At 40.0% G+C, this 27249-nt stretch overlaps 1 protein-coding gene across 2 annotated transcripts; it reads right to left on the bottom strand.

Annotated features, from left to right (window-relative positions):
- Positions 1–1185: 1185 nt before the first annotated feature.
- aebp1a (AE binding protein 1a) lies at positions 1186–26182 on the bottom strand. 2 transcript variants are annotated; one of them, XM_014411138.4, is made up of 21 exons: positions 25489–26182; positions 19349–19597; positions 17641–17685; positions 15810–15884; positions 12481–12552; positions 12297–12356; positions 12128–12187; positions 11195–11272; positions 10857–10966; positions 9413–9552; positions 9230–9314; positions 8989–9133; positions 6780–6859; positions 6514–6637; positions 6009–6205; positions 5127–5300; positions 4896–5021; positions 4559–4805; positions 3921–4060; positions 2268–2367; positions 1186–2171 (listed from the first exon to the last, which is right to left on the bottom strand). In XM_014411138.4, exons 1-21 carry the CDS (start codon positions 25733–25735, stop codon positions 1603–1605), a joined length of 3123 nt encoding a protein of 1040 aa, XP_014266624.3. In that variant the 5' UTR covers positions 25736–26182; the 3' UTR covers positions 1186–1602. The 2 variants fall into 2 exon arrangements, with proteins under 2 accessions (XP_014266624.3, XP_014266622.3); XM_014411136.4 differs by having other exon boundaries at positions 12481–12555; positions 25489–26181.
- Between the last annotated feature and the right edge of the window lie 1067 nt (positions 26183–27249).

Raw genomic sequence — 27249 nt, 5'->3', positions numbered from 1 at the left:
AGGGTAAGGATCTTGAGTGGGTCAATCTAATACTCCATAGGATTATAAGTAACTTGTAAACCAGTTATTTTCTGGGTGGTCGCTTCACCTGCCAAAACGATCACCCTTGGTGTAGAACTACATCCAGATGAGCCAAATTAAATGACTGGCCTGCACAAAGCCCTGAATTGAATCCTATTAATATTCTGTAAAACTGAAGACCAAGGTCCATGCCAGACGACTATTAAATCTGAAGGAGTTTCAGCGATTTGCCAAACAAAAGGATACGCAATTGAATATTTGCATTAGGGAGACATCTATATGCACAGGAAGCTTTTTGGAAGAAATTTGGGTATAAATGATCACTGTTTATTCAGGTTTGGCTGTATGTGTTTGTGCAACTGTTTTATGATTAGTTTGTTTAGTATTTGTGTGGATTGGAGCATTGTGAGACCTCAAGTTACACACAAATCACCACACACATTTGCAAATCTTACTCTAGGCTTGTCATCAATCATGTTATACACATTTGTAACACTTTTGAGGCAAATTTCTCTCAAAATCTCTCTCACCAATTCCTTTTACAATGCAGCTTACAAATGAAGCTTGCAGGTGACTTCAGTAAGAGTAAGGTTTCTATGTTTTCTACTCCTCTACATCATAACTGTTGCTCAAGGTAATTAATAAGAGAAAACCTGTTCATATCATAGAGTATTTTGCTAATTTTAGCTCTATTTCCTATCTATTTTTGCATATGTATGTAGTAATGGTAACTGATCTTGGAGCAGTAAAAGCCAAGTCAGGGGTAGCTTGTCTGGCACTCTGGTCTCCCATCAAAGACAGGTTTATTTATTAAAAAACAAGCAAAAAGTCTGCTACAACTATGGTTTGCCAGTGTGTGAATGTGAGAGTGATAAATAATAATAATAATAAACTTTATTTATAAAGCACACTTAAAAACCAAGGGTATGCCAAGGTGCTTAACAAGTAACATAGAGAATAAAAGGAAGATAATAGAAAGATAATAGAAGAAGAGTGAATGAATAATTGTAAAGTGCTTTGAGTGTCTAGAAAAGCACTATATAAAATGCAATCCATTATTATTACATAAATAACTACATCTACAATCTACATCTGTGGCACATTTCCCCATGAGTGAACTGTTACGGACCTTCTTTGAACTATAAATAAATACATAGACTATAGTAATTTAGAAAATAACGTCATTTTAATGCAATGCATTCAGCAGTACAATAAATCAGTTTAATTGAAGCCAGAAATGATTCTATGAAGCCATTAAAAAAATGAAGACAGACCTAATCCTGTCTTATTGAACATACTGTATGTTTAATTTAACATAGAGCTAATTAAACATGTGCTGTGTAGTCTTTGCTCAGCAGAGACTTCCATTTCTTCTTTATCTCTCTCCAAGAAATATTTGTTCCCAAGAATGTAACCCTCAATACACAATGCTGCCAACAAGTCTTATTTTGTCCAAGCTAAATCATTAAAGATGTTTTTTGTGGGTTTTTTTTGTTGTTTTGTTTTAAAGCTGTGATCTTGCAGCAGATTTGGTTAGTAAGGACTTTCTATAAGATAGATCTGGGTTTGTATGTGCAGTAATCAGTCTATAGTGTATTCAAAAGGATAGTCCTGTGTGGGCACTGAGTCAAAGACAACACTATCGAATGGGTTTTCAGTGGACCATTCATTCACAGGAAACCAAGAGTCATACCATGAGGTTGTTCTCTTGGTTTCAGGTGGTAGAGTGGTGGATGCTGTGGTGGTGGTTGTTGTCATTGTAGTCGCAGGGGTGGTTCTAAGGCTGGCTTGTAACCTCTGCAAACGCAGCCTCCGTATACGCATCAGCCGCAGCCGTCTACGTCGCGCAATGTTGTGAGTGTTGGCGGGATTTTCAAGCTCTGTATCAATGCTGGGGGCTGCCACAGTGCTGGCTGCCGTTGTTTTCACTACATTCGCTTTGGTGATGAGTCGAATGGGTCTTTTGCCGTGGAGTGCCATGATTTTCTTGATGCGATCCCAGTTGGATTTGGTTAAGGTGAAACTGCAGGGTGTTGCTCCGGAGTCATAGCCCACCATGCAGAGCCGTGTCTGAGGGGTGTAGCCATCAGCTTTGGCTGTTACCTTGTACTCCCCAGGATTTAGCAGTCGCCAGTAATCCCCGCCCACAGCTATACAATGGTTACATTAAAAAAGGTCATGTTAAAAAATGCTGTAAACGAATGACTGGATCTTCATGATCTGAAACACTATATAAAATAGTTTACCAGTTTTAACATCATGCCGTATCCCCTCAACAGATATTGTCGCGTTGGGAAGTGGATTTCCATCTATATCCCTCACAATACCCTTTATCCCGCGATGTACCTGCACAAGAAAAGTACATCCCAGTGAATCTTAAGGAAATTTCACATGTAGAAAACATTAATTTCCACGTTTGTCAATGACATATCAAAGCTGCTATGTACAAGACTTTTCGTGACAAAAGCTTGCGTTCAGCTACCACTAAAGCAGATAAGCAACTGACATGAAAATATAATTTTTAACTACACTCAACAAAAATATAAACGCAACACCTTTGTTTTTGCTCCCATTCCCCATGGGATGGACGTAGAGACCTAAAATTCATTCCAGATACACAATATAACCATCCCTCCCAAACAGTGGTCACAAATCAGTCCAAATGTGTGGTAGTGGGCACATCTGCTATATTGAGATAATCCATCCCACCTCACAGGTGTGCCACATCAGGATGCTGATCTGACATCATGAGTAGTGCACAGGTGTACCTCAGACTGCCCACAACAAAAGGCCACCCTGGAATGTGCAGTTTTGTCTCACAGCAAAATGCCACAGATGCCACAAGCAATGAGGGAGCGTGCAATTGGCATGCTGACAGCAGGAATGTCAACCAGATCTGTCGCCCGTGCTTTGAATGTTCATTTCTCAACCATAAGCCGTCTCCACAGGCGTTTCAGAGAATATGGCAGCACATCCAACCGGCCTCACAACCGCAGACCTCGTGTAACCACACCAGCCCAGGACCTCCACATCCAGCAGGTTCACCTCCAAGATCGTCTGAGACCAGCCACCCAGACAGCTGCTGGAACAATTGGTTTGCACAACCAAACAATTTCTGCACAAACTGTCAGAAACCGTCTCAGGGACGCTCAACTGCATGCCCGTCGTCCTCATCGGGGTCTTGACCTGACTCCAGCTCGTCGCCGTAACAGACTTGTGTGGGCAAATGCTCACATCCGATGGCATCTGGCACGTTGGAGAGGTGTGCGCTTGACGGATGAATCATGGTTCACATTGTTCAGGGCAGATGGCAGCTGAGAATGTCCCAGTTCTTGCATGGCCAGTATACTCACCGGACATGTCACCCATTGAGCATGTTCGGGATGTGCTTGACCGGCGTATACGACAGCGTGTACCAGTTCCCACGAATATCCAACAACCTCGCACAGCCATTGAAGTGGAGTGGACCAACATTCCACAGGCCACAATTGATAGACTCCATGCGACGATGTGTTGCACTGCATGAGGCAAATGGTGGTCACACCAGATACTGACCGGTTCTGGGTCCCCAGACCCCCAATAGCGCAAAAAACTGCACATTCCAGGGTGGCCTTTTGTTGTGGGCAGTCTGAGGTACACCTGTGCACTACTCATGATGTCAGATCAGCATCCTGATGTGGCACACCTGTGAGGTGGGATAGATTATCTCAATATAGCAGATGTGCCCACTACCACACATTTGGACTGATTTGTGACCACTGTTTGGGAGGGATGGTTATATTGTGTATCTGGAATGAATTTTAGGTCTCTACGTCCATCCCATGGGGAATGGGAGCAAAAACAAAGGTGTTGCGTTTATATTTTTGTTGAGTGTAAATATAATGAAATAAAATTCTCACTTGTTCAATAAAGGACAACAAAGCCTCACGGTTGTTCTCCCACTCAAGAGGCAATTCACTCTCATGGGGAAACTTATCACAGCCCAAGAAGATGGAGAGCTCGAAGCAGTTTGTGTGCAGGTAGCTGAAGTCATTCATACCTGTGGAGGAGATTGTGTTTTAGAGGAAATATTCTCCTTCAGTTGTAATATCATCTGGCTATTTAGATGATTTTATTTGTCCATTTTTGGAGAAACAGAAAAATAGCCTTTTGATAACCTTGATATTTAAGGATAAATCTTGTGATAGAATTCTGGTCGACTGTTTCTGATTTGCATAAAAATTTTAATAAACAACCCTAAACATTTATAATGATTGTCATATTAATAAAGACATTTGACATGGCATTTTCACTGGTTTTTCTTACCATCACAATGATGGTAAGAAATTAGGAAAGACACATAAAAAATGTACATTTTCCAGCAATATTGTAAAATTATAAATGGTCAAACTTTGGACCATAAACTTTTCATGCAAACAGGAGATGGTCGATCAGGAGATGTTCTAAGGTGATGATTTGAGACAGAAAGACCCCTTAATGGTCTTGACTGAAATATTTTTCATTTACGACCTTTTTGCTGTGTCATGTTAACACTTACTTCCCACCACTGGCTTCCAGGTGGCTCTGTTAGTGATCCCCTGTCCTCCAGTGATATCATCTCCATGGCAGGAACCTCGGTAGGTCTCTGTCATGGTTAGATGGCTGTGGGCATATGACATTGCCAACCACCGAAACATGGCGTCGTCTGGAGTCTCCCTCAGAGCACCCTCATTCTGGCGCTGAATGCGAGCCCAGGTGTCCTCGTTCATTTCTGCATTATTTCTCCAACGACGGTTGTCAGTTAGCTTAAACATTAAGACAGCATAGAGTTATTATACAAGTGTACAGCTGCCAAAGAGTGCTTTTGTTAGGTGTTCTTAGTAAAAGAGCCATACAGAAATTGGTGGGCGCTGCATGTCAAAAGGATATGTGACCAGTTTTTCGCCTCCTTGCAAATTAGCTCCCAGAACAAAAGGGTTGCGCTCCATCCAGGTAATTACAGCTTTTGTCTCAACTGCAAGCTAAAAGAGATAAAGATTGCTAATAAATTTGTAGTAAATTAAAATACACACACACACACACACACACACACACAAACAATCCCAAAGGACGGTAAACAAACTCACAGAGCCATTCAAAAAGTTTTCTGGAAGGGGGATGTGATGATTAGGCACTATACGAGGCACCCAGCCTCTGTCTTCAGCTCCCCACAAGATGCTGTTTAGATCTGGGAAATTCTGGAAGATGTCATAACCTTCTTCAGTCCAGTGGCCCAGGGCCCAGTTTCCCATCTCTGATCCCTGCAGGAGTGAGGATGGTGTTAGGTCATTCATGCTCTCTGGGATCTCTGAATAATTTTTCTACAGTGTTTTGAAAAATCTGTCAGTTGTGGTGAAGACAAGTAGGCTCAGACATGAGACGAAGCAACAAAATTCCTTTTATAAATGCAAGATTTGTAGAAAACAACTTAATTAAAAAAACATTAAAAACTGTATTCTAAACTAATGTAACTAATTTAAGAAATTAGAAATTCTGGTATGAGATACTAAATTTGGATCAAAAATTTCATACTGCTTATGGCTCTGTAAACAAAAAGATGTTTACAGCCACTGTTACTTTGAAAGGCGGACACAGGCATCATCATGTATCATACTGGTTTGGGAAATCTTGTTGATGAAACCTTGAGCTTAGGATTTTTAAGCCTTTAGCATGTTTTTAGCAATGAAACTGGCAGATATTAGATATTCATATGGTAGTGACTTGTCAGTAAGAAGTAAGGCCTGACTTACAATGTTACCTATTTTATTGTCCTTCTGCACTAAAAATGGTATCTATAAGCTATGAGTTGATGGAACCGAGGGTTGTTCTCCACAGACTGCTCGACCTTTTTTACAACCTTGTTGAACATTAAAGTTTGTAGGTTTAAGGCACTTCCACAATTGCTTCACTTTTCTCCATATTGTTTGCGGTATGTGCCACTAAACAAAGTTTGAAGCCTTTGATTGTACCATCTCGTAGGCCAGCTCGTAAGCATCCGGGTTCAGTGAGGGCACCAAGTGTATTCTAACACCATCCACCAGGCGACGGACTCTTGGGTTGTCATCATTGTATTCTTTACATAGAAACTGCATAAGCAGCAGGAGGAGCTCTCGTCCAAGTGCCTCGTTACCATGGAGGCCAGCTGTGTAACGAAATTCTGGTTCACCTAAACAAAAAGACAACATATTAACGCAACTAACAATTTATTTTCTGGACTAAGAGCCACTTGAATGTGGTAAAACCTATTTACATTGCTCTGTAAAGATGCAAAGCGTTATACATGTACATTAAATGACAGACATCATGCAATGTCTACAAGTCAAAAAAACAAAATATTACTTTGCCAGCAACAAGTGTAATGACACTCAGATCTGTGTCTCACGGTGAACCATAATCTGTGTAAATTATGCAATTCTAAGATGAGCTTCAGCTGAGAGAATTACACTTAAGTAAAAATATTATAGATCTCTCTACCAGGCTCATGCTCCCCGGGGTTATCGGAGATTTCCATGGCATACATTTTCAGGCCCTGGGAGCTTTTTCCAATGTTGTAGATCCTGGTGATGTTGGGACATTCCTCATTTATTACCTTCATCATCTAGAAGAGTGAAGGAAAAACACATTTATGGATGGTTGCTGCAACATTATTGCTTTTGTAGGTTTTGGCATACTGCTAGAGAGGCAAGGTTGAAATGTTGCATTGTGGAGTAGACTGATAGTGTCCCAAGTGAGAAACAGACCTGTCTCATCTCCTTGTAGTTGTGGTGTCTGAAGTCCAGGTCATCGGATGGGTTGACCTCATTCTCACTGTGGTGGCTTCCTGAAAAAGTTGGCAAAGAGATTAGCAGAGTGGGAAGGAGATATTTTACTAAGCAGAAGTTTTTAATTTCAGTTTCAAGTACACTACTCCACTTTAAGTATTTGTTATGCATTTATAATTTATTTAATTTATTTAAGGGTACCTAATATGCTTATAAACAAAAATGTTTAACAGGTCTAGTGTTGGCACAAGTAATCATTGGGAATTAAAACACTGTTTTAGATCATTTCTAGTTTATTCTCACATTACATTTTATGTGGTTAGAAATTCACTGTAGAATTAGTTAGAAAATCCCTGCCCAGCAACAGCGGGGGTTGAGACAGGAAGCTGTTATAACTGTAGCAATGCAGGAGTTGTGTGTGAATGTATAAAAGAGAGGCTGAGACGTCCCAGTGACAGAGCTCTCATGACTGTGGAGCTGTGATGTTTGATGTGTGTTAGCAGTAATTAAAAAAGCTTGGCCACAGCTGATTGTGTTGCTTTATTAACAGAAAATTCCATCACAGTTAGGACCCCTGGTTTTAGAACCCAGGGTTTTGAGTTTTGGTTACTTTCGGTATGTTCATATATACGTTTTTTAGGGTTTTAGTTTTACCCATTTTGCCTCTCGAATCCTGGATACTAGGTCCAAAACCTACCTGCTGTACAGCGCATCTTGATAAAAACACTCGTAATGGCTGAGGTATTTTGTTGCATTCTGAAGCTTTTGATGGTTTTAAATCCATACCCCATGAAGTAATCCACAGCAAACCCTCTTATTTTGACTTACCTACATGTTTAAATTTTGATCTTCAAAGTAACCTAAACCTCAGTTGTCAGATAGATAACACAGTAAAAACCCTAATATTTCTATTTAAAATACAAGCTTATGAGTAAGTACCAATATTTTGCAGTCAAAACGTTCAGCTGCTGCTGAGTAGATGTTATTGTTGTGTCTTTCCTAAAGCTAGTGGCAATACAAGCAGTTATCTTGCACTTATGTAGCACACTTAAGGACCACGGTTAGGAGGTTCATGCTATGATTCTGAAACAGACTTTTGTGTATTTCCACTCTTACTTTGGCAAAAGAACAATTTTTTTCTTGTTTCCCCCCTTCCAGTATGAGGTGACATACTGTATTATGGAATGAAGAAAACATGACTCATAAGGTTGGAAAACTTCAAGTTTCTACAAATGAAGTGAAAAGTCTGTGAACATGTTAAGACTGATGTATTTCTGCATAAATATACCCTCAAACATTAATTTTCACACAGCTACTAAAAGTAGATAAAAAGTTAAAAAGCTCTTTAAAGAATCAAAGATTTAGTTATTTATTTATTGAGATATTACATCCTGTGACAGGGGGAAAAGTATTTGACCCTTGAGGATTAGCAGTAAAAACAAGCCATAATTGTCACGGTTCTTGGTCATTTTGACCCAGCATTTCAAGTTTTTTGTGTTTTGGTATTATTCTTTATTATGGTTTATGTTCTGATTCACTAGTTGTGCTATTTTGATTATTATTATCATATGTTTCAGTGGAATTGTTGTTAATAGTTTAGTTCTTAGGTCTAGATTTCGTGCTCCCTCTGTTCAGTGTCTAGTCCATGCCTCTGTGCCTGTCCTGGTCCCTCATCTCTATGTTCCCTCTGTCGTAGTGTTAAGCTCGTGTCTCTGACTCCATGTCTGTGCATGCTTGTCTTATTTTCTGTTTTACTTTGATAGTCTTGTGTGCTTTGTTAGTATGTTTAGTTTAGTCCTACCTAATTAGTTCCAGCTGTGCGTTTCTCCTATCTCCCGTTCCCTGATTACTCCGATGAGTATTTTAATCCTCAGTCTTCCCCTCTTTCTGTTGGGTCGTACACAATCCCTTCGTGTTGTGTTTCTACCTCATGTTCTCGTTGCTTGTTTCTGGCTTAGTTTTCCTAGTTCATGTTTCCTAGTTTTACTTTCTAGAAAAAATTTTCTAGCAAATAAAGCTGAGCTTTAAGTTTATCATTCAGTCTGTGAGTCCTTCATTTGGGTCTTTCCTCCTGCCTGCCACACAGCAAATTTGACTTGACAGTAATAGAATCCAAGTTAATGCATACTAAATCTTTGTTTTGTCTGACATTTTAATTTAAAATATTACTATTTAAAAAAATACTAACTGGGTAGCTGACAAGCTAGGATCTCGGCTCTGAGACATAGGCTGCCATTCCAGCTCTGAGGCAGAATACGGATGTAACGTGCCACCACTGGTGTAGCAAACTGACTCATCACTGGTGTTTCCTTATCCACATTGCCATAGAACAACTGCAGGAGAGAATCACAGGAGAAGGAAATGAGAAGGTGTAAAGGTGTAATTCACTGTTACGAAAACATTTTCATAATTAGTTGTGGCTCAATCACCCATTCAGCGTAGCCATCGTGTAGTAAAGTCCAGTCTCTGCTGTCGTTGCTGAAGGCCACAAAGTAGGACGACACAAAATCCTCACTAGGATCAAAACAAAAGAAATTACTGAGTACTGACTTTAATGAAACACAGCAGCACTTGTGCAAGGTTTTATTATGTGGAGATGGAGTAGGACTCACTGTAGCTCAGAGTTTCTTCCCTGGGTGATGACCCCAGTAAACTCCACCTCTCGGCGGGCATCAACTTGAAACCAGTGTTCTCGCTCCTCTGACTCTGCGCACCATGCACCACCATACAGGTCTTCATCATTGTCAGAGCCCTGTACACAACCACACAGAGAGCTGAAAATACATTGTTTTCCTGATAAAATGATGGAATAACTCCTTGAAAGCCTACGAGGAGTAATCATTGAAGCTCTTTTCTCAACTGAGAGGCTTCTGTCATATTTCAGGGCCTCTCATAGGACAAAATGGTTCAGTGCACATTGGAAGTTTTTGAGGGTTGTCTCTGTCCATGCAGCTACCTTTGGAAAAACCTGGAAACTATTCTAATGGTTGTCTTTATTGACTTATACTGAGGTGCAAAAATTCTTAATTAAGGGTGAGGTCATCAAATACCATCTTTATGGGGGAGTTAAATTAGTCCCAGTGTGCACCTTTTATGTATTATTTTGCATGCTTTTTCTGTTAGTCCTGAGAATAAAAACATGATGATTCACAAAAGAATGTTTTTGTTGTTGTTTTGTTTTAACTGAAAGCATCATGCAGTTTTGTGCACTCTTTGTTTCTCCGAATCTGTGCAGCATTAGTGGAGAGTTAGGATGACACAGATAGTTTCATTAAATGAAATTAACATCCATCCATTGTCCTTATCAAGGTCATGGGAGCTGGTGCTGGAGATTATCATAGCCACCACAGAGCAAGAAGCAGGGTACACCCTGGAGAGGTCGCCAGTCTTTCGGAGAGCTAACACAGAGTGACAGACAACCACTCACATCTATGGGCATTTTAGAATCCTCAGTTAACCTAACCCAACTAACTGTGTGTTTTAAAAATGTGGGAGGAAGCTGGAGTACCTGGAGAGAACACATGCAACCACAGGAGAACATGCACACTCCACACAGAAAAACCCCAGTCAGATGGTGGAGTCAAACTCCTAACCTTTTTGCTGTAAGGCAACCATCTTTACCACTGCACCACCATGCTGCCTAAAGGTAATTACACCAAAATGAAATTATCCTTTGTGTTGCACTCTGTTGCGGCATCGGGATAACAAGCGGAAATCTCCAGGTCTGGAAAATTAGGTTCCTCTAAAGACAGCTTAAAGCTAACTCCAAAAGCATGTCATTCCCCAATCCCAAGTAATGAAAAATTCCCCACAGTGCTTTAGTCAGTGGTTGACTCTTGTGCTTCAATACAGCTGCCATAAACACAGTAGCTACATATCATGTCTATTTATGATGGTAGGACAGTAACTAAAATCACTGTAACTTGTAATTTTCTACCAATTTTCATCTGAAAGGTTCTTGGTCCTTTCTGTGAAGGCCAGTGCACTTTGTGTTGATTTTTCTGAATATCAGTTGTGGGTTAATACGGATAAGGAAGTTCTGAATTTAGAGTATACCTGCATGTTAAGGCGCCCCCTCTGAGCTGAGAACCCATGATGAGACTGAGAGGAAGCTAACAGCTGGTCATCTTCTACCCGGTGAGACTCCAAGCCCAGAGGAGGACATTCTGGGAGGGAAATCAGAGCACACACCAACAAAATCTGTGTAACAAATGTTGCCGAGAGACACTAAAAAAGACACATAGTGTAAAAGAAATGTTGTAGTTCAATATAAGGCTGATTGTTTTGTTTTTTTACAGATCTTATCATTATTATTAATATTATATTAATCTCTGTCTTTACTGTGAATGTTTAAAACTAAAAAACAAGTGAACAAAACAGAGAGACTCTCTTACTTTTTGGTTCAGCTGGCACTGAGATCTGCTTACGTCTCTCCTCTTCCTCCTCCTCCCACTTTTTCCTCAGTCTTTCGGCTTTCAGAGATTAATAAAAAAAATAGTAAATGTCAGAAAAAGGGACTTGCTCTCAAGCCCACCACTGCCACCACACAAACTATTTCCACATGTGCTCATAATATGCACCTTGATTTCCACTTGTGTTCCATTATTTGTTTTTACTTTAAAATACAGGGCATTTAAGTTTGTAATCAGGAGTAAATTTCCTCCACATTTCATTGGATTTTACAGGAAATTGTTCTGAAAAACTCTGTTATCAAACTGATCCTTTCAGTCACCCTCTTCTGCATGTTTTGATATCACCATAATATCTCCTAAATAGTCCCAGAGCTTTACATAACTATGCACAACAGGATACTGTGGCAGCTGTTGGAATTCTAGTTCATTATTTATTTTCTCATTAAAAACAGACCACTGATGGCGTAAGAATAATAGTGTCACGCTACATTTTTTTCTGCCAAGATTTCAAATAAAAAGAGCAAAACCAGCAAGATGTAAGTCATTTAAAAACACTTCAAAAACGGAGCATATCCTCTAGCTTAATCTTTAAACAGTTTAGAGTAAATGTTTTAATTTGCTCTGTTGTACAATGAAGCGGATGGTTACTTGTATCAGTTTTGATGGAGTTGTTCTAATACTATTTCCATATTTTATCATGAGGCAGGTTTTATACTTTTTATTTTTTCGTTTCTTAATTAAAAAACAAAAACAGAAGGCCGTGATGAAGTATTGTTACTATTGAACATGTAAACAGAGTGAAAGAGAAATGTATAATTTTAATATTCTTCTGGGGTTTGTGGTAAAGGTTTACAACATGATGATGTTAAAGTTCTGATGTTTATCAATGTAAAAAAACAAACAATAAATATAAACCTTTTTCGGCCTTTTCTTTTAGAGCTCTCTCCTCCTCTTCTTCTTGTTTTTTAGCTGCCACTGTTGTCAGGGAATCAAAAAGTAAAAAATTATCTTAATGTCATGATGAAGAGCTGCAGTGTATGTTATATATTACACTTCATTAGTTATTTGTGGCAAGCAGACGTACAATCAGTGTAGTCATATTCTTCATACCAGGCTCCAATATATGGAACGGTGGTGGATTCCTCTGAAAGAGATGCAAAGATCTGATTTCAGTTGGAGTTTTTTGTTTCTGCATCACCAAATATTTTTTTTTTTTAAAAATGACACATTGCCATTAACACAGCCCTACACTGTATGACATTGTATACCTGGTATGTACATGATGACCTCAGGAGTTGTGACATCTTTCTTCATATCAGGATATCTGCCAGGCACCTCATCTGCTATGAACATAGCAATCAGACATTATTGTTTTAGCTGGAGGATGATAAAAACTTTAAAACGAATGAAAACATCTTAATCAGAACAAAAGTTCCATGTTACTGTGGAAATATTAATGGAGAAAAACTCCCACCAGAATGGATTTGAACTTAACTCTAAGTTGTCTTGATGCATGCTCAGTCATGCAAAGGACTGATTGAGCATGCATCATTCTGTTCAACTGGACAGACAGAATCAACTTTTGTGGGTTAGTTCCCTTCTTTTAAATTCTCAAACGCCCATTCTTTATTATATCTGAACTTGAAATATATCTTAAATGTGGTTCAGTCAAGAGAGGCAATCGCATGAATTCATCCATTATCACCTGGACCTAAAAATAAACTGTGTTTTATATTCCATCCATCCATTCTCTTGCTCATTTGGATAGCTGGTGCCTATCCCAGCTCTCATATAGCAAGAGGACATGTCACAAGTCTGTTGCAGAGCTAAACATAGACCACAACCATTTGTTGACATATTCACATCTATAGCCAATTTAGAATTACAAATTAACCTAACCTTTGAACCCATAATCTGTTTTCGGTGGGATGATAGTACCTCTCACCATTGTCATTACTTTAATGAACTAAAGTAATTTAATGAACCGTCTAGGCTGTTTTGACTGATCATTGTGGGCTGCCTGGACCAAAAATCCCAGGCGCCCAGTTTTGTTGTCCTTGTTCAGCCCTGATAGAGCTGTACAACACAATACAATACAATGCCCTGCAACATCACAATGATGCCATAATTGGCTGATGCAGTCATATTGTAATAAAAACATCATAAAGCATCAACATTTTAGCATAGACCTTGCTCTACGGGGGGTAGTGCTCTTTTTTAATTATAATATATCATTATATACTGATATAAAATTTTTTTTATTGATGGCTATCTATAGTCACATTGTAAAATAACCCAAAACAAACAAAACTATCTATGATAGTTTCCTCCTTCACAACAATTGTAGTACAGGTAATTAAAAAAAACTCACCCATTTGGTTTTTTTTAAACTCAAAGTTAGAATTATGGGGCTTTGTTAAGTGTGCTAATACAGGTAGCTGTAGCTGACAGTTGTCTGTTAGGCCTTTCCTCTGGTAATTTGATTCATTGAGCTTTTCAGAATATTTTAATGGCATTAAGTATCAAATAATATGGCTTGCTGTACCTGTATTTTATGCACTATTTATGCTACTTTGCTAATTATCAGGTTAATAAGCAGGTACCTGTCTGTGCATTGAAGTAGTGCTGTTTATGGATGCACCTTCTACCTCATGTCTAAATATGGTCACTTCTAGTTCCGCAAAACAACACGGCTCAGGCCAAAATATAAATACTGAGATGTCAATGAATGTGTGATGTCAGAAAGGTTACAACCACAGCCATCCTTTGTCTATTTGTATACAGGGAGTGCAGAATTATTAGGCAAATGAGTATTTTGTCCACATCATCCTCTTCATGCATGTTGTCTTACTCCAAGCTGTAAAGGCTCGAAAGCCTACTACCAATTAAGCATATTAGGTGATGTGCATCTCTGTAATGAGAAGGGGTGTGGTCTAATGACATCAACACCCTATATCAGGTGTGCATAATTATTAGGCAACTTCCTTTCCTTTGGCAAAATGGGTCAAAAGAAGGACTTGACAGGCTCAGAAAAGTCAAAAATAGTGAGATATCTTGCAGAGGGATGCAGCAGTCTCAAAATCGCAAAGCTTCTGAAGCGTGATCATCGAACAATCAAGCGTTTCATTCAAAATAGTCAACAGGGTCGCAAGAAGCGTGTGGAAAAACCAAGGCGCCAAATAACTGCCCATGAACTGAGAAAAGTCAAGCGTGCAGCTGCCAAGATGCCACTTGCCACCAGTTTGGCCATATTTCAGAGCTGCAACATCACTGGAGTGCCCAAAAGCACAAGGTGTGCAATACTCAGAGACATGGCCAAGGTAAGAAAGGCTGAAAGACGACCACCACTGAACAAGACACACAAGCTGAAACGTCAAGACTGGGCCAAGAAATATCTCAAGACTGGTTTTTCTAAGGTTTTATGGACTGATGAAATGAGAGTGAGTCTTGATGGGCCAGATGGATGGGCCCGTGGCTGGATTGGTAAAGGGCAGAGAGCTCCAGTCCGACTCAGACGCCAGCAAGGTGGAGGTGGAGTACTGGTTTGGGCTGGTATCATCAAAGATGAGCTTGTGGGGCCTTTTCGGGTTGAGGATGGAGTCAAGCTCAACTCCCAGTCCTACTGCCAGTTTCTGGAAGACACATTCTTCAAGCAGTGGTACAGGAAGAAGTCTGCATCCTTCAAGAAAAACATGATTTTCATGCAGGACAATGCTCCATCACACGCGTCCAAGTACTCCACAGCGTGGCTGGCAAGAAAGGGTATAAAAGAAGAAAAACTAATGACATGGCCACCTTGTTCACCTGATCTGAACCCCATTGAGAACCTGTGGTCCATCATCAAATGTGAGATTTACAAGGAGGGAAAACAGTACACCTCTCTGAACAGTGTCTGGGAGGATGTGGTTGCTGCTGCACACAATGTTGATGGTGAACAGATCAAAACACTGACAGAATCCATGGATGGCAGGCTTTTGAGTGTCCTTGCAAAGAAAGGTGGCTATATTGGTCGCCGATTTGTTTTTGTTTTGTTTTTGAATGTCAGAAATGTATATTTGTGAATGTGGAGATGTTATATTGGTGTCACTGGTAAAAATAAATAATTGAAATGGGTATATATTTGTTTTTGTTTAGTTGCCTAATAATTATGCACAGTAATAGTCACCTGCACACACAGATATCCCCCTAAAATAGCTAAAACTAAAAACAAACTAAAAACTACTTCCACAAACATTCAGCTTTGATATTAATGAGTTTGGGTTCATTGAGAACATGGTTGTTGTTCAATAATAAAATTATTCCTTAAAAATACAACTTGCCTAATAATTCTGCACTCCCTGTATAGTCTGCAGTTGGTCCCTATCCAGAAGCTCAAATAAACAAAACAACTTAACACTTCTGTAGCCATTTTTTTATAATCTATGATAAGGGTTCATTTTTGATTGAATAATTCATTTGTGACAAAAACCTTTGCTGCCATTTTTTAAAATCTTTCATCTTGACAGTCATTGTATTCTCACTGGACCTTGTAAGCTTTGTCATACAAGGGTTGATTGAAAGTTCTGACTCTCAGTGAGATAATATTAATGGAACATACGTCTGGGATGCCAGTAGTCAACATCAAGCTCACTGTGGGTTTTTGTTGGAGATGTTGGCTTCTTGAACATGTCATCTGTATAGAAAAGACAAAGAGGAAGACTATTAGTAGTATAATTCTAACTTCAAGTAATAGGGCAGCTTATGTAAGAGTTTCTTACATAAGTTATCCAGCGCCAGTTGCTTCTGATCAGGCAGTTGAAAACTAGTGCCAAGATGTCCAGTATATTAGAACTGTGTGTCTAACTAATACACTCAACAAAAATATAAACGCAACACCTTTGTTACTGCTCCCATTCCCCATGGGATGGACGTAGAGACCTAAAATCCATTCCAGATACACAATATAACCATCCCTTCCAAACAGTGGTCACAAATCAGTCCAAATGTGTGGTAGTGGGCACATCTGCCATATTGAGATAATCCATCCCACCTCACAGGTGTGCCACATCAGGATGCTGATCTGACATCATGAGTAGTGCACAGGTGTACCTCAGACTGCCCACAACAAAAGGCCACCCTGGAATGTGCAGTTTTTTGCGCTATTGGGGGTCTGGGGACCCAGAACCGGTCAGTATCTGGTGTGACCACCATTTGCCTCATGCAGTGCAACACATCGTCGCATGGAGTCTATCAGATTGTCAATTGTGGCCTGTGGAATGTTGGTCCACTCCACTTCAATGGCTGTGCGAGGTTGTTGGATATTCGTGGGAACTGGTACACGCTGTCGTATACGCCGGTCAAGCACATCCCGAACATGCTCAATGGGTGACATGTCCGGTGAGTATGCTGGCCATGCAAGAACTGGGACATTCTCAGCTGCCATCTGCCCTGAACAATGTGAACCATGATTCATCCGTGAAGCGCACACCTCTCCAACGTGCCAGATGCCATCGGATGTGAGCATTTGCCCACACAAGTCTGTTAAGGCGACGAGCTGGAGTCAGGTCAAGAGCCCGGTGAGGACGACGGGCATGCAGTTGAGCGTCCCTGAGACGGTTTCTGACAGTTTGTGCAGAAATTGTTTGGTTGTGCAAACCAATTGTTCCAGCAGCTGTCTGGGTGGCTGGTCTCAGACGATCTTGGAGGTGAACCTGCTGGATGTGGAGGTCCTGGAGTAGTGTGGTTACACGAGGTCTGCGGTTGTGAGGCCGGTTGGATGTGCTGCCATATTCTCTGAAAAGCCTGTGGAGACGGCTTATGGTTGAGAAATGAACATTCAATGCACGGGCGACAGATCTGGTTGACATTCCTGCTGTCAGCATGCCAATTGCACGCTCCCTCATTGCTTGTGGCATCTGTGGCATTTTGCTGTGAGACAAAACTGCACATTCCAGGGTGGCCTTTTGTTGTGGGCAGTCTGAGGTACACCTGTGCACTACTCATGATGTCAGATCAGCATCCTGATGTGGCACACCTGTGAGGTGGGATGGATTATCTCAATATGGCAGATGTGCCCACTACCACACATTTGGACTGATTTGTGACCACTGTTTGGGAGGGATGGTTATATTGTGTATCTGGAATGAATTTTAGGTCTCTACGTCCATGGGGAATGGGAGCAAAAACAAAAGTGTTGCGTTTATATTTTTGTTCAGTGTATAATTGACTTGTGTTACAAATAATACAGGTCTTTGGCAAGTCATCCATACAAAAAAAGATTGTATGTTAACTTCTGACCACAATTAGAGATCAATTTACTGTATAAGACATTTTAAAACTCAATATATGTATTATATGTAAACTAGTGTAAATGTTTTAATCAGGCTTTTACTTCAAGTACTTAAACAGGTGAAGGTTTTAAAATCGTTCATAACCTGTGAAAGTCTTACCCAGGTCTGGCTCAACAGGCTCCTTTGGGGTCACAGGTTGAATCGCTACAAACACAAAAATAAAGGGTTAAAAAGCTGCAATCTTAACAAATAATCTCCAGTGGAAGTCCCAAGTAAAGAACTTGCTCCAATATAAACTTTTATGGACCTAAAACCACTGATATTCATAACAGGTACTTAAAATGCACATAATAAGTAATTTGTTATGTACAGTTATTATAGATGATCTGCAACATCATTCACTGCCATATTCTTAAAGAAGAATTTAATTAATTATTTGCAGACCTTTAAAAACACAGTTATCTATACATATATATATATATTTTGTTTTTTCACTGTGGGGTGCCCTAGCATCCCTATTGATGAGCCACCACTGGTCTATTGTGTTAAATAGAGATCAGGACAAATGCGAAGCTGACAATTTACCGGTTGATATACGTTGATGATATGATGATAACTACGTTTGGGTAATGACTGAAAGAATGAGATTACAATGGAAATGAGTTTTCCTCAAAAGGTGGCTGGGATCATTTAGGAATAGGATGAGAAGTTCATTCATTTGGGATGGACTCAGCAGACCTACCACTCCTCTACACTGAAAAGATCTAGGTAAAGTGGTTTGGACATCTGATGCCTCCTGAGTGCCTCTGGAATGAGGTTGGCCTAATGTACACTAGAGCCTTGAGGTGACATTTGATGTGATTTGGCGCTATATAATTAAAATTGAATTGAATTGAATAGAGAGATTATGTCTCTGCAGGCCTTTGAAACGCCTCAGTATTATATTAAATATAAATATTGTAAAATATAAATTGTATACCGATTCTGTTCATAATTTTTATGGACAGGATTTCTAGGCGCAGCCAAGTGGCGGAGGGCTTTCACTTCGGTGGCCTCAGAATCTCATCTCTGCTTTTCGCGGATGATATGGTTCTGTTGGCTTCATCGGCTGATGGCCTCCTGCTCACACTGGAACGGTTCGCAGCCGAGGGTGAAGCAGCAGGAATGAGGATCAGCACCTCCAAATCTGAGGTCATGGTTCTCAGCCGGAAAAGGGTGGAGTGCCCACTCAGGGTCGGGGATGAGTTCCTGCCCCAAGTGGAGGAGTTCTTGTTCGCAAGTGATGGTAGAAGGGAGCCGGAGATCGACGTCCCTACCCTCACCTATGGCCACGAGCTGTGTGTAGTGACCGAAAGAACGAGATCGCGGATACAAGCGGCGGAAATGAGCTTCCTCCGAAGGGTGGCTGGCCTCTCCCTTAGAGACAGGGTGAGAAGTTCAGCCATCCGGGAGGGGCTCAGAGTAGAGCCCCTGCTCCTCCACATCGAAAGGAGCCAGCTGAGGTGGTTCGGGCATCTGACAAGGATGCCCCCTGGGCGCCTCCTGGGTGAGGTGTTCCAGGCATGTCCCACCGGGAGGAGGCCCCGGGGCAGACCCAGGACACGCTGGAGAGATTATATCTCTCGGCTGGCCTGGGAATGCCTTCGTGTTCCCCCGGATAAGCTGGAGGAGGTGGCTGGGGAGAGGGAGGTCTGGGCTTCTCTGCTTAGGCTGCTGCCCCCGCGACCCGGCCCCGGATAAAGCCAAAGAAGATGGATAGATGGATGGATAAATTGTATAATATTTAACAGTAACTGGGAAAAAAAACCACCATTACATGTGATGTTACATTTTTAATTTCCTTTTTTTACATTTAAAATGTACATACATGTGTCCAAGCCCAGCTTAGTCAGCAGTTTCTTCTCCTCTTCCTTGTCTGGATAAGGCTGCTTGATGTCTGGCTGCACTGTGGTCGTCGTCTTTGGTTTCTTAGTGGGTTTGGGCACCTTTGGCTTCTTTGTGGGTTTCGGTGGTTTGGGTTTCTTCGTGGGTTTGGGGGGTTTGGGTTTTTTGGTGGGTTTGGGGGCTTTCTGCTTCTTTGCTTTGGCCTCCCTCTCTGCTGCCTTCTTTGCCCTGGCTTCAGAGAGATGAGTTAACATTATTACTCAACAGTTAACATTATTTTTCAAACATATATATATATATATATACATATATATATATATATATACATATATATATATATCCATCCTTACATGTAGGCTACTTTACATGCAGCAAAGAGACATAAGGCAGTGATGCTACTTCTTCTGCACAATTTTATTGTTTATAGTGTTTTTTATTTGCTTATGATTCTCTTTAGTTTGCCTTTATAGTCTGCTCATATTAGTTGACAGCAAAGATCATTTTATTTTAACTGTCTCCTAGTAAAACAGTAAAACATGTTCGAGCTAAAACTCAAACACACACAACATGAGAGCTTTTACATATCTGTGGACAGGGGTAGGTTGTTACATAATCCGGGGCTAGTTCGGAAACAGAATCTGGTGAGCTCATTAGTTTCTTAGGGCTGGAGATAAAAAAAAAAAATAAAGCACTCAGACCTGAGGCCTTGGCTGGGGGCTAAAAACATTGTCTTTTACATGTTCCTCTGAAAGTTACCACTGTTCAGTGTGCACAACAGAACAGATACATAAATGCACTCTGCAGAGGAATCGAGAGACAGTAGAAAGAGTAAATGTAAAGTAAGTAAATAAAAGTCTATTTATATAGCACTTCTCACAGACAGAGGTCACAAAGTGCTTCACAAGAGAGGTAACAAGAACACAATACAGTCATAAATACATCATAAAAACCCTAGTCTAATTACAAGCTTTTTGAAATAAAAATGTCTTTAGCTGCTTTTTGAATGTCTCAACCGAGTCTAGACACTGTAGAAATAGAGGAAGTGCATTCCACAGTCTGGATGCAACAGCTTGGAAAGATCGGTCCCCTCGAGTTCTGAAACAAGTATGTGGGACCACTAAAAGGTTTTTATTCGATGACCTCAGGTTACGAGAAGAGGTGTGTATGCGAATCAAATGACAAAGGAACTAATATTAGAAAATCTTTTTGCAATATATAGATCCAATTCATTTCCTGTTTGACTTATTGTCTATTGTTGTTTGAACTATTTCATTAGAACAAAAATGAAGTAGTAGTTTCAGTGGTTTAAACACCAGAACTACTTGGCCGGGAAGAGAACACGGCGTGGTTTAAAACACAGCCATACACAATGTTTACCTTGCACAATGAAAAACACTCAAGCAGCCCCTTGTGGGTGAGGTTTCTAAAGTTATCATTTTGTACAACACAAAATGAAGACAAAGTAAAATAAATTACATTACAAATAATTAGTAAACAATATTTTCAGTGCTAACAATAAAATACCTGTTTGCTAAATATGAATTCTGAATGTTTATTAAAAGTGTTGTTATTTTTTATCAACTTAACCTAAAGTGATAACTTATTCGAATTTGAAGTATTTTAAATTAAATTGGTGAGAACAAATAGTTATAGTAGTAATAGTTATAATTAGAAGTAGCATGTTAATCAGTGAGTGTTTGAGGTGTTAGTAGATGTCTATTTGAATATAACTTGTGTAGAGCTTCATGCTGAGTCCTTATGTTAAGCCAAACTGGCAACATATTTTCTGATAAATATTTTTTTTAATTTCATGAATTTTTTCAGGGAAGATGGGTGCATTAATTCGAAACAAAAAATTATGTTCACTTCTAAGCACAACATGTTGTGTAACTTGATGGCTAGGATGATGTCGGAACCACCAGACTCAAACTATGTTGATCTTTACTGCACCTCTATCATGCAGAAGTGTTGAGTTCCACCCTCTAAAGTTTCTGATGACAAACTGCTTATAAACTTGAAGGTATAAAATGGATGTTTTGAAGTTGAGGTACATAAAGTCTTTTGATGAGAGGATTTTAAAGCGACATCAAGGCTGAGTGTCTAATTTTCTCTCATTACATAAGCATCATCAGACTCCAACACCGACACACAGGGTGGCTTTTTTCTGCGGCTAGACATGTTTCCTGAAGTTCCATTAGTACTTACAAACAGCCAACCCGTTACTCACCCTCAGACAACATGGCCACCAATTTTTGATCCCTGTAAAAACATTTTCCCACCATCAGTGCCTCCACTATATTGAGAGTCAGACAGTTTCTGTTGTTGCTGTCTGTTTGTCCTTTGTTTTACATCTACAGTGATTTCTACATGTGCATGCTACTATTGCATGTTATGAACTTGTGTCCAAACTCTCTCCTCTCTCTTGTAGTTTAAATCTTTTTTTGTGTTTACAGTCTCTCTGAAAGTGTCACCTGTTACAACCTTAATTCCAAAGGCAGTTCAGATTCAGTCCCAAATTTTTCCCAGACACATTTCTTACAGCCCTGGTTGATTGAACAAGGAGGCCAGAATCCATATGGCAAAAACTCCTGTCTGGCCCACTGGACAGCTTTGGAAAACATGAAGGAGAACATGCATTTTAGAATTTTAACTGTATTTTAAAGTATTACCAGCCTTTAATCAAAATAAAGACCTCTTCCAAGTAATATTTACAGAATTAGAAGACAGAAAATTTCCTGTTTTTGTCTGCAGTTTTACGCAATTTAAAAAAATTGTAATGTAGCGACAACAGATAAATCTTTATCTTATCTTATCTCGTCCCCTATTGGTGTATTTTGTAAATAATCTAATTCCCTCACTGTCTATGTATCTCCTAAGCATAAAGGATGAACTACTTATTTGTTTTATATACTTTTGTTTTGTTTGAGCTTAGTTCGGGAGTTATGTTTAGCATGTATTTTTTTGTCTTTTGGTTTTATGTAGTGATTAGGTACCACTGTTCCTTGTAGGGTGGCTGGTTTGGGTTTGATACTGTGAAGGTAGCCACAATAACTTTGGTCATGAATGACTGTGCACAACATCACACCATTGATGAGTCTATTACAGCCTGAAGCTCACACTTTGGCAGTGCACATTCTGTTCCTCCTTGCACAAAGGACCAGTTACTGGTCCTCCTAATGGCTTAAGGATCGTATATTGCACTGTCCAGCTCTCCTAGAGTAAATGCCTGTCTCCTGCAATATCCTCCATGTTCTTGAAGACTGTACTCAGAGGCAGTTCTAGCAATGGGATTTATTAATGGGACCTCCTGGAAGAAATGGGGCTCCTCTGCCCCCTCTGTAGGGCTAAGGTGTTGTTTTATACAACCAGTAGTGACTCTGATCCTAGGCAAACGCAAAACTAATGAAACAGTGAAAAAAAAAAAGTGGGGGGGGGGGGGGCTTTTGTAAAAGCATTTGTGTTTTGGGAGTTGTCTCATTCTAGGGCACCAGCTGTTAATTTCACTGTTTGAATTTTGGATTCTTTTGTTGTAGTATTTTGAGTTTTGTACTATTTCACTTTTAGGCCTTAGTTGTTTAATTATCTTTACATGCTATATAGCATATTTGCTCATCTGTCTGCACACACATATGGACTTGAGTGTATGGTGAAACATTAAGAGTTTGTTTCACTGGAACTAAGAGGCCAAACATAATTACTATACATCATTACTGCACAATTACATAATACAACACCACAATTACAACACCACACCAGAATGCCCCCTTCACCCAACTTTACATTTAGCACACTTCAGACAGACAAGTACTGTCTCCCAGAAACTACCAAATCCAGACTCATTCATCGGCTTGCCAGATGGAAAACACATGTCCACTACTCTAGTTTCCAGTGGTGGTGTGCTTTATACTACTACATCCAATGCTTTTCTTTGGGCTTGGTGATGTAAGGGTTGGATGCAGCTGCTCAGCTATGGTAAGCTATTCCATGAAGCTCTCTACACACTGTTTTTGAGCTCATCTGAAGGCCAAATGGCGTTTGGGGATCTATAGTGATTGACACTACAGAAAGTTGGTGACCTCTGTGCACTGTGCTGTGGGATAATACAGTCAGACAGGTATAGTTCTCGTGCCAACCATCATACCCAAACATCCCTGTCAGATTGCCAGATGGCCAAACATCTGATGCTTTGTATTGTGCTTGGTAATGCAAAGCTCAGATACAGCTACTTAGCCATAAAAATCCATCCCATGAAGCTCTATTTGCACTGTTCCTGAGCACATCTGAGGGCTACATGGAATTTGGAGGTTTGTAGTGACTGACATTACAGAAAGTTGGTGTTCTCCATGTACTACAAGCCTCAGCATCTCTTGACTCTGTTCTGTGATTTTATGTGGCCAACCATTTCGTGGCTGAGTTGCTGTCTTTCCCAATCACTTCACTTTTGTTATAATACCACTAAAAGTTGACTGTGGAATTCACTGAGCTCCTCAGAACTTGTGAGAGATTCTTTTAGAAATGTTTGTAAAAGCAGCCTTGCCTGTCTAGGTGCTTGATTATATACACCCGAGGTTATAGAAGTGATCTGAACACCTGAATTCAGGGATTTGAATAGGTGAGCAAATACTTTACACAATTCAGTCTATTCTTAGGTCTGCTTACTTTTAGTATAGCTTTTGAATTCTTTTGTTACAGCTGAGATTTAAATCATTGGGTTTTCAGTTTTGATACCTCTCATACTTTTCTTTTATCCTGTTTTCAAGTTTGCATGTTAGAATCTGCTGTCTATGTCTTTACTTTGTGTTTTACCTTGTTAGTCATTAGTCTCTTGCACTTAGTGTTTACCTTTACTTCCCACATGTCTTGTTTTTCTAATTAAGTTCAGTTCCCAAGCATATCCTCTCTGCCCCAATCACCCCTTAGAGTACTTATAGTTGCTGTCTTCCCCTTTGTCTTTGTCAGAACATCTGGTCTCCTTGCCATAGTGTCTCCTAGCCCCCAATGTGTTTTAGCTTCATGTCCTAGTAGTGTATAGTTTCTGTACCCTGGTGAAGCCTATTTAAATTCTTTAGTCTTCCTAATTCCTGTGCTTGGGTGTTTCGTTTGGTTTTTGTTCTTAATGCCGAAATGCGTTAGCCCAGGTTTGAGTCCAACCTGCAGGCTTTTGCTGTGTCTCTTCCTTTGCTCTCGCCTCCTCCTTCCTGTCTACTCTTCACTGCTAAACTGTGAAATAAAGTCAGCCCTCCCCCACCACCTCAAATAAAAAAATGGTAGCAGTGTCTCCATTCTTAGTTGCATCTGAAATTCTCTTGAGCAATTCACTTAAAAACTGGGAGTGAATGTTGAGGTTTTACTGTCAATCACAGCTGATACAGATGTGCATGCTCGGCACAGCTGTCTCAAGTCAAACAAAATTCGAGAAATGAAAAATCACTTTGGATCTCTGGGTTAGTTGGCCTTTTATCTAACCTAAATCAGCCACACATGAAAAAACAACTCTGCTGCTGTGCTTGTGGTTTTGCTTCATGCAGCAGAAAGTTAACATGTATCTATGCTACTGAAAATGGGTCCTCTCATAAATCCTGCCTGCTCACTTGTGGAAAATCATAGTGGAAATTTTTCTGCAGTTTGTCATGCTTTGTGTTTTTCGCAGATGTGTCTTTCTTATAGATATAATTTAAACAGACATGCCATTCTCACATTAAAGGTTGATTTTCTGATAATTATGCTGAACAAAACACACTGATGTTTAACTATGTAATCCTGGCAGAAAAATTAGGTCATGTAAGCAACATTGCGGTCACACTGCCAAGAAAATGTCAGACCACCGACTGAATCACTGCAAGTTTCTGCCCCATCATTCCTTAGTCACAGAGATATTTTCATCCAAATTCCCTAGCTTATAAAGAAAGTATAGGTAAACCAAACTAAATGTTCCTTCCTCAAAGGCTGATTGCAGCCTTTCCTGTCTGTTTATCCTGAGTGTTTTGGCTGCAAGCTTTGATTGGAAACTCAAACATAGAGGCAAGGAAAGGTCAAGAATAATCTTGTATATTGTATCCATTCAGTCATAGTTTAAAGTGAATGTTGTTCTTTGAGTGCCTGTATTTAGGGGCTTTTACATACCTGCTTCAATCTCCTCAGGTGTTTTCTTTTTCTTCTTTGATTTTGTCTTTTCGTCTTCCACCACTTCAGTCAGCTTGTCTAACATTTCAGCATCCACTTCTTCTGCTTGTCTCCTATTCTTGGTCAGTGTTTGAGGTTCTCTCACCTGAACTCCAGCGAATTTGTTCTCCTTTACATCTTCTCGACCGCAGATCAGGGTGCAGCACAAAGTCAAGCCGACCCACAATATCAGCACCTCAGCCTTCATTTTTTCAATGACGGCACAGTACTAACTCGGATGAAACACACCAGACGTATTCCAGGAACAGCCCCAAATTTTTAGCTGTAGAAATAACTCACAGTGAGAAACATCTGACTTGCAGATGCAGGGAGTCGTCTATCTTGGGTCACCAGAATTTGAGGTCTTTAAGGAAACATGAAAGGGTACGGTTCTGCAGAGAACAAATGGATGAGCTGAGGGAGGACAAGAGCGTCTCCTCCTCCCTGGTGGAGAGTCAGCATGGACACAGGAAGAAAACTTGAATACTGAAAGTTTCAAAGCAGTCTCCTGACCGTGCGGGACTGAGGAAACTGCATCTATTTGGAGTAGATTTAACCAGCAGCAGCAGAGCAACACACCTCCCAGCTTTCTCCTCCTCTAACTCCTCTCCCACATACTCAATCACATTTCTCCTTCATGGCCCTTCACCCCCTTTTTCCCCTCAACTTCTGAGCAGAGGGGAGGAGCATCTGCCACATGTGACATTCCTATGGGGAGGCAGGAGGATTGTCAGAAAGAAGTGCTTTGCATTTGTTTTCAGAGTGACAAGGGGAATAAAAATATACTAAACCCAGTGATATTAAATATCAGGAGTTTATAAACTCAAAGTGATTCAAAACAAACTGCAGCTCAAAGTTCTAGAAAAAAGTATTTTTTCAAGTTTGCAATTAAGTTCAGTCTAATTCACTTTCATCTGTCACCTCTACAAACAACAAGATGCCTGAAAGCTACTATTATGTGTTTTACTTTATGAAACAGAGGTGAAAATCACATTTCCAAAATTTGACTTTGACTAGGAATACAAGTGCATCATGGTACCATACATGTTCCTTCATAAAGCTCTTTCCTCTGACACACCCACAAAGAAATGCACACATGTCATCATTTCAATACACACAAATTTGCTTGCCCACATACATCTCATATATGTGACCCTTAAGTGACCCCTGATCTCCTGGTTCAAACATGATTCTGGGGTCACTCTTATCGAGTCCACAGTCCTTACTGAAGGAATGACTATAACTGACTATAACATTCTTTCCTCCCATAAAACGATCTTTTGCACATTTCCTGAAAGTTAGTGTAATTATTATTTTTTGCCTACTTATATCAAGATGCAACCCTAATCTCCTAATCTCTGTTTCAACACACCTTATTTGAATAATCAAAAGGGTATCAAATGTTACAGCCATCTGATAACAAGGTCTTAATTTGAATCAAATGTTTTGGAGCAGGGAAACACAATGAAAAGCTAAAACAAAAAGCCACAAGGACCAAAGTTTAGAAACACTGCTTTAACAGTAAGAAAAGTAGACTAACTGCACAATGTTTTACTGAGGCAACATATCAAAAAACACTATTTTAGTAAATATATAAAATCAAAATTTGTCAATAAATGACAAAATATACTTCTCCTGATATTAATGTACATATTTGCTAATATAGTTCTTCCAATTTAAGCATAGTATGCGGTGCCAATTACTGCTAACCGGATTTGGTTT

The sequence above is a fragment of the Maylandia zebra genome, linkage group LG7 (assembly GCF_041146795.1).
Source record: "Maylandia zebra isolate NMK-2024a linkage group LG7, Mzebra_GT3a, whole genome shotgun sequence".
NCBI classification, from domain to species: Eukaryota; Metazoa; Chordata; class Actinopteri; order Cichliformes; family Cichlidae; genus Maylandia; species Maylandia zebra.
The sequence above is the reverse complement of the archived record's forward strand: the minus strand, read 5'-3'. Positions and strand labels throughout refer to the sequence as shown.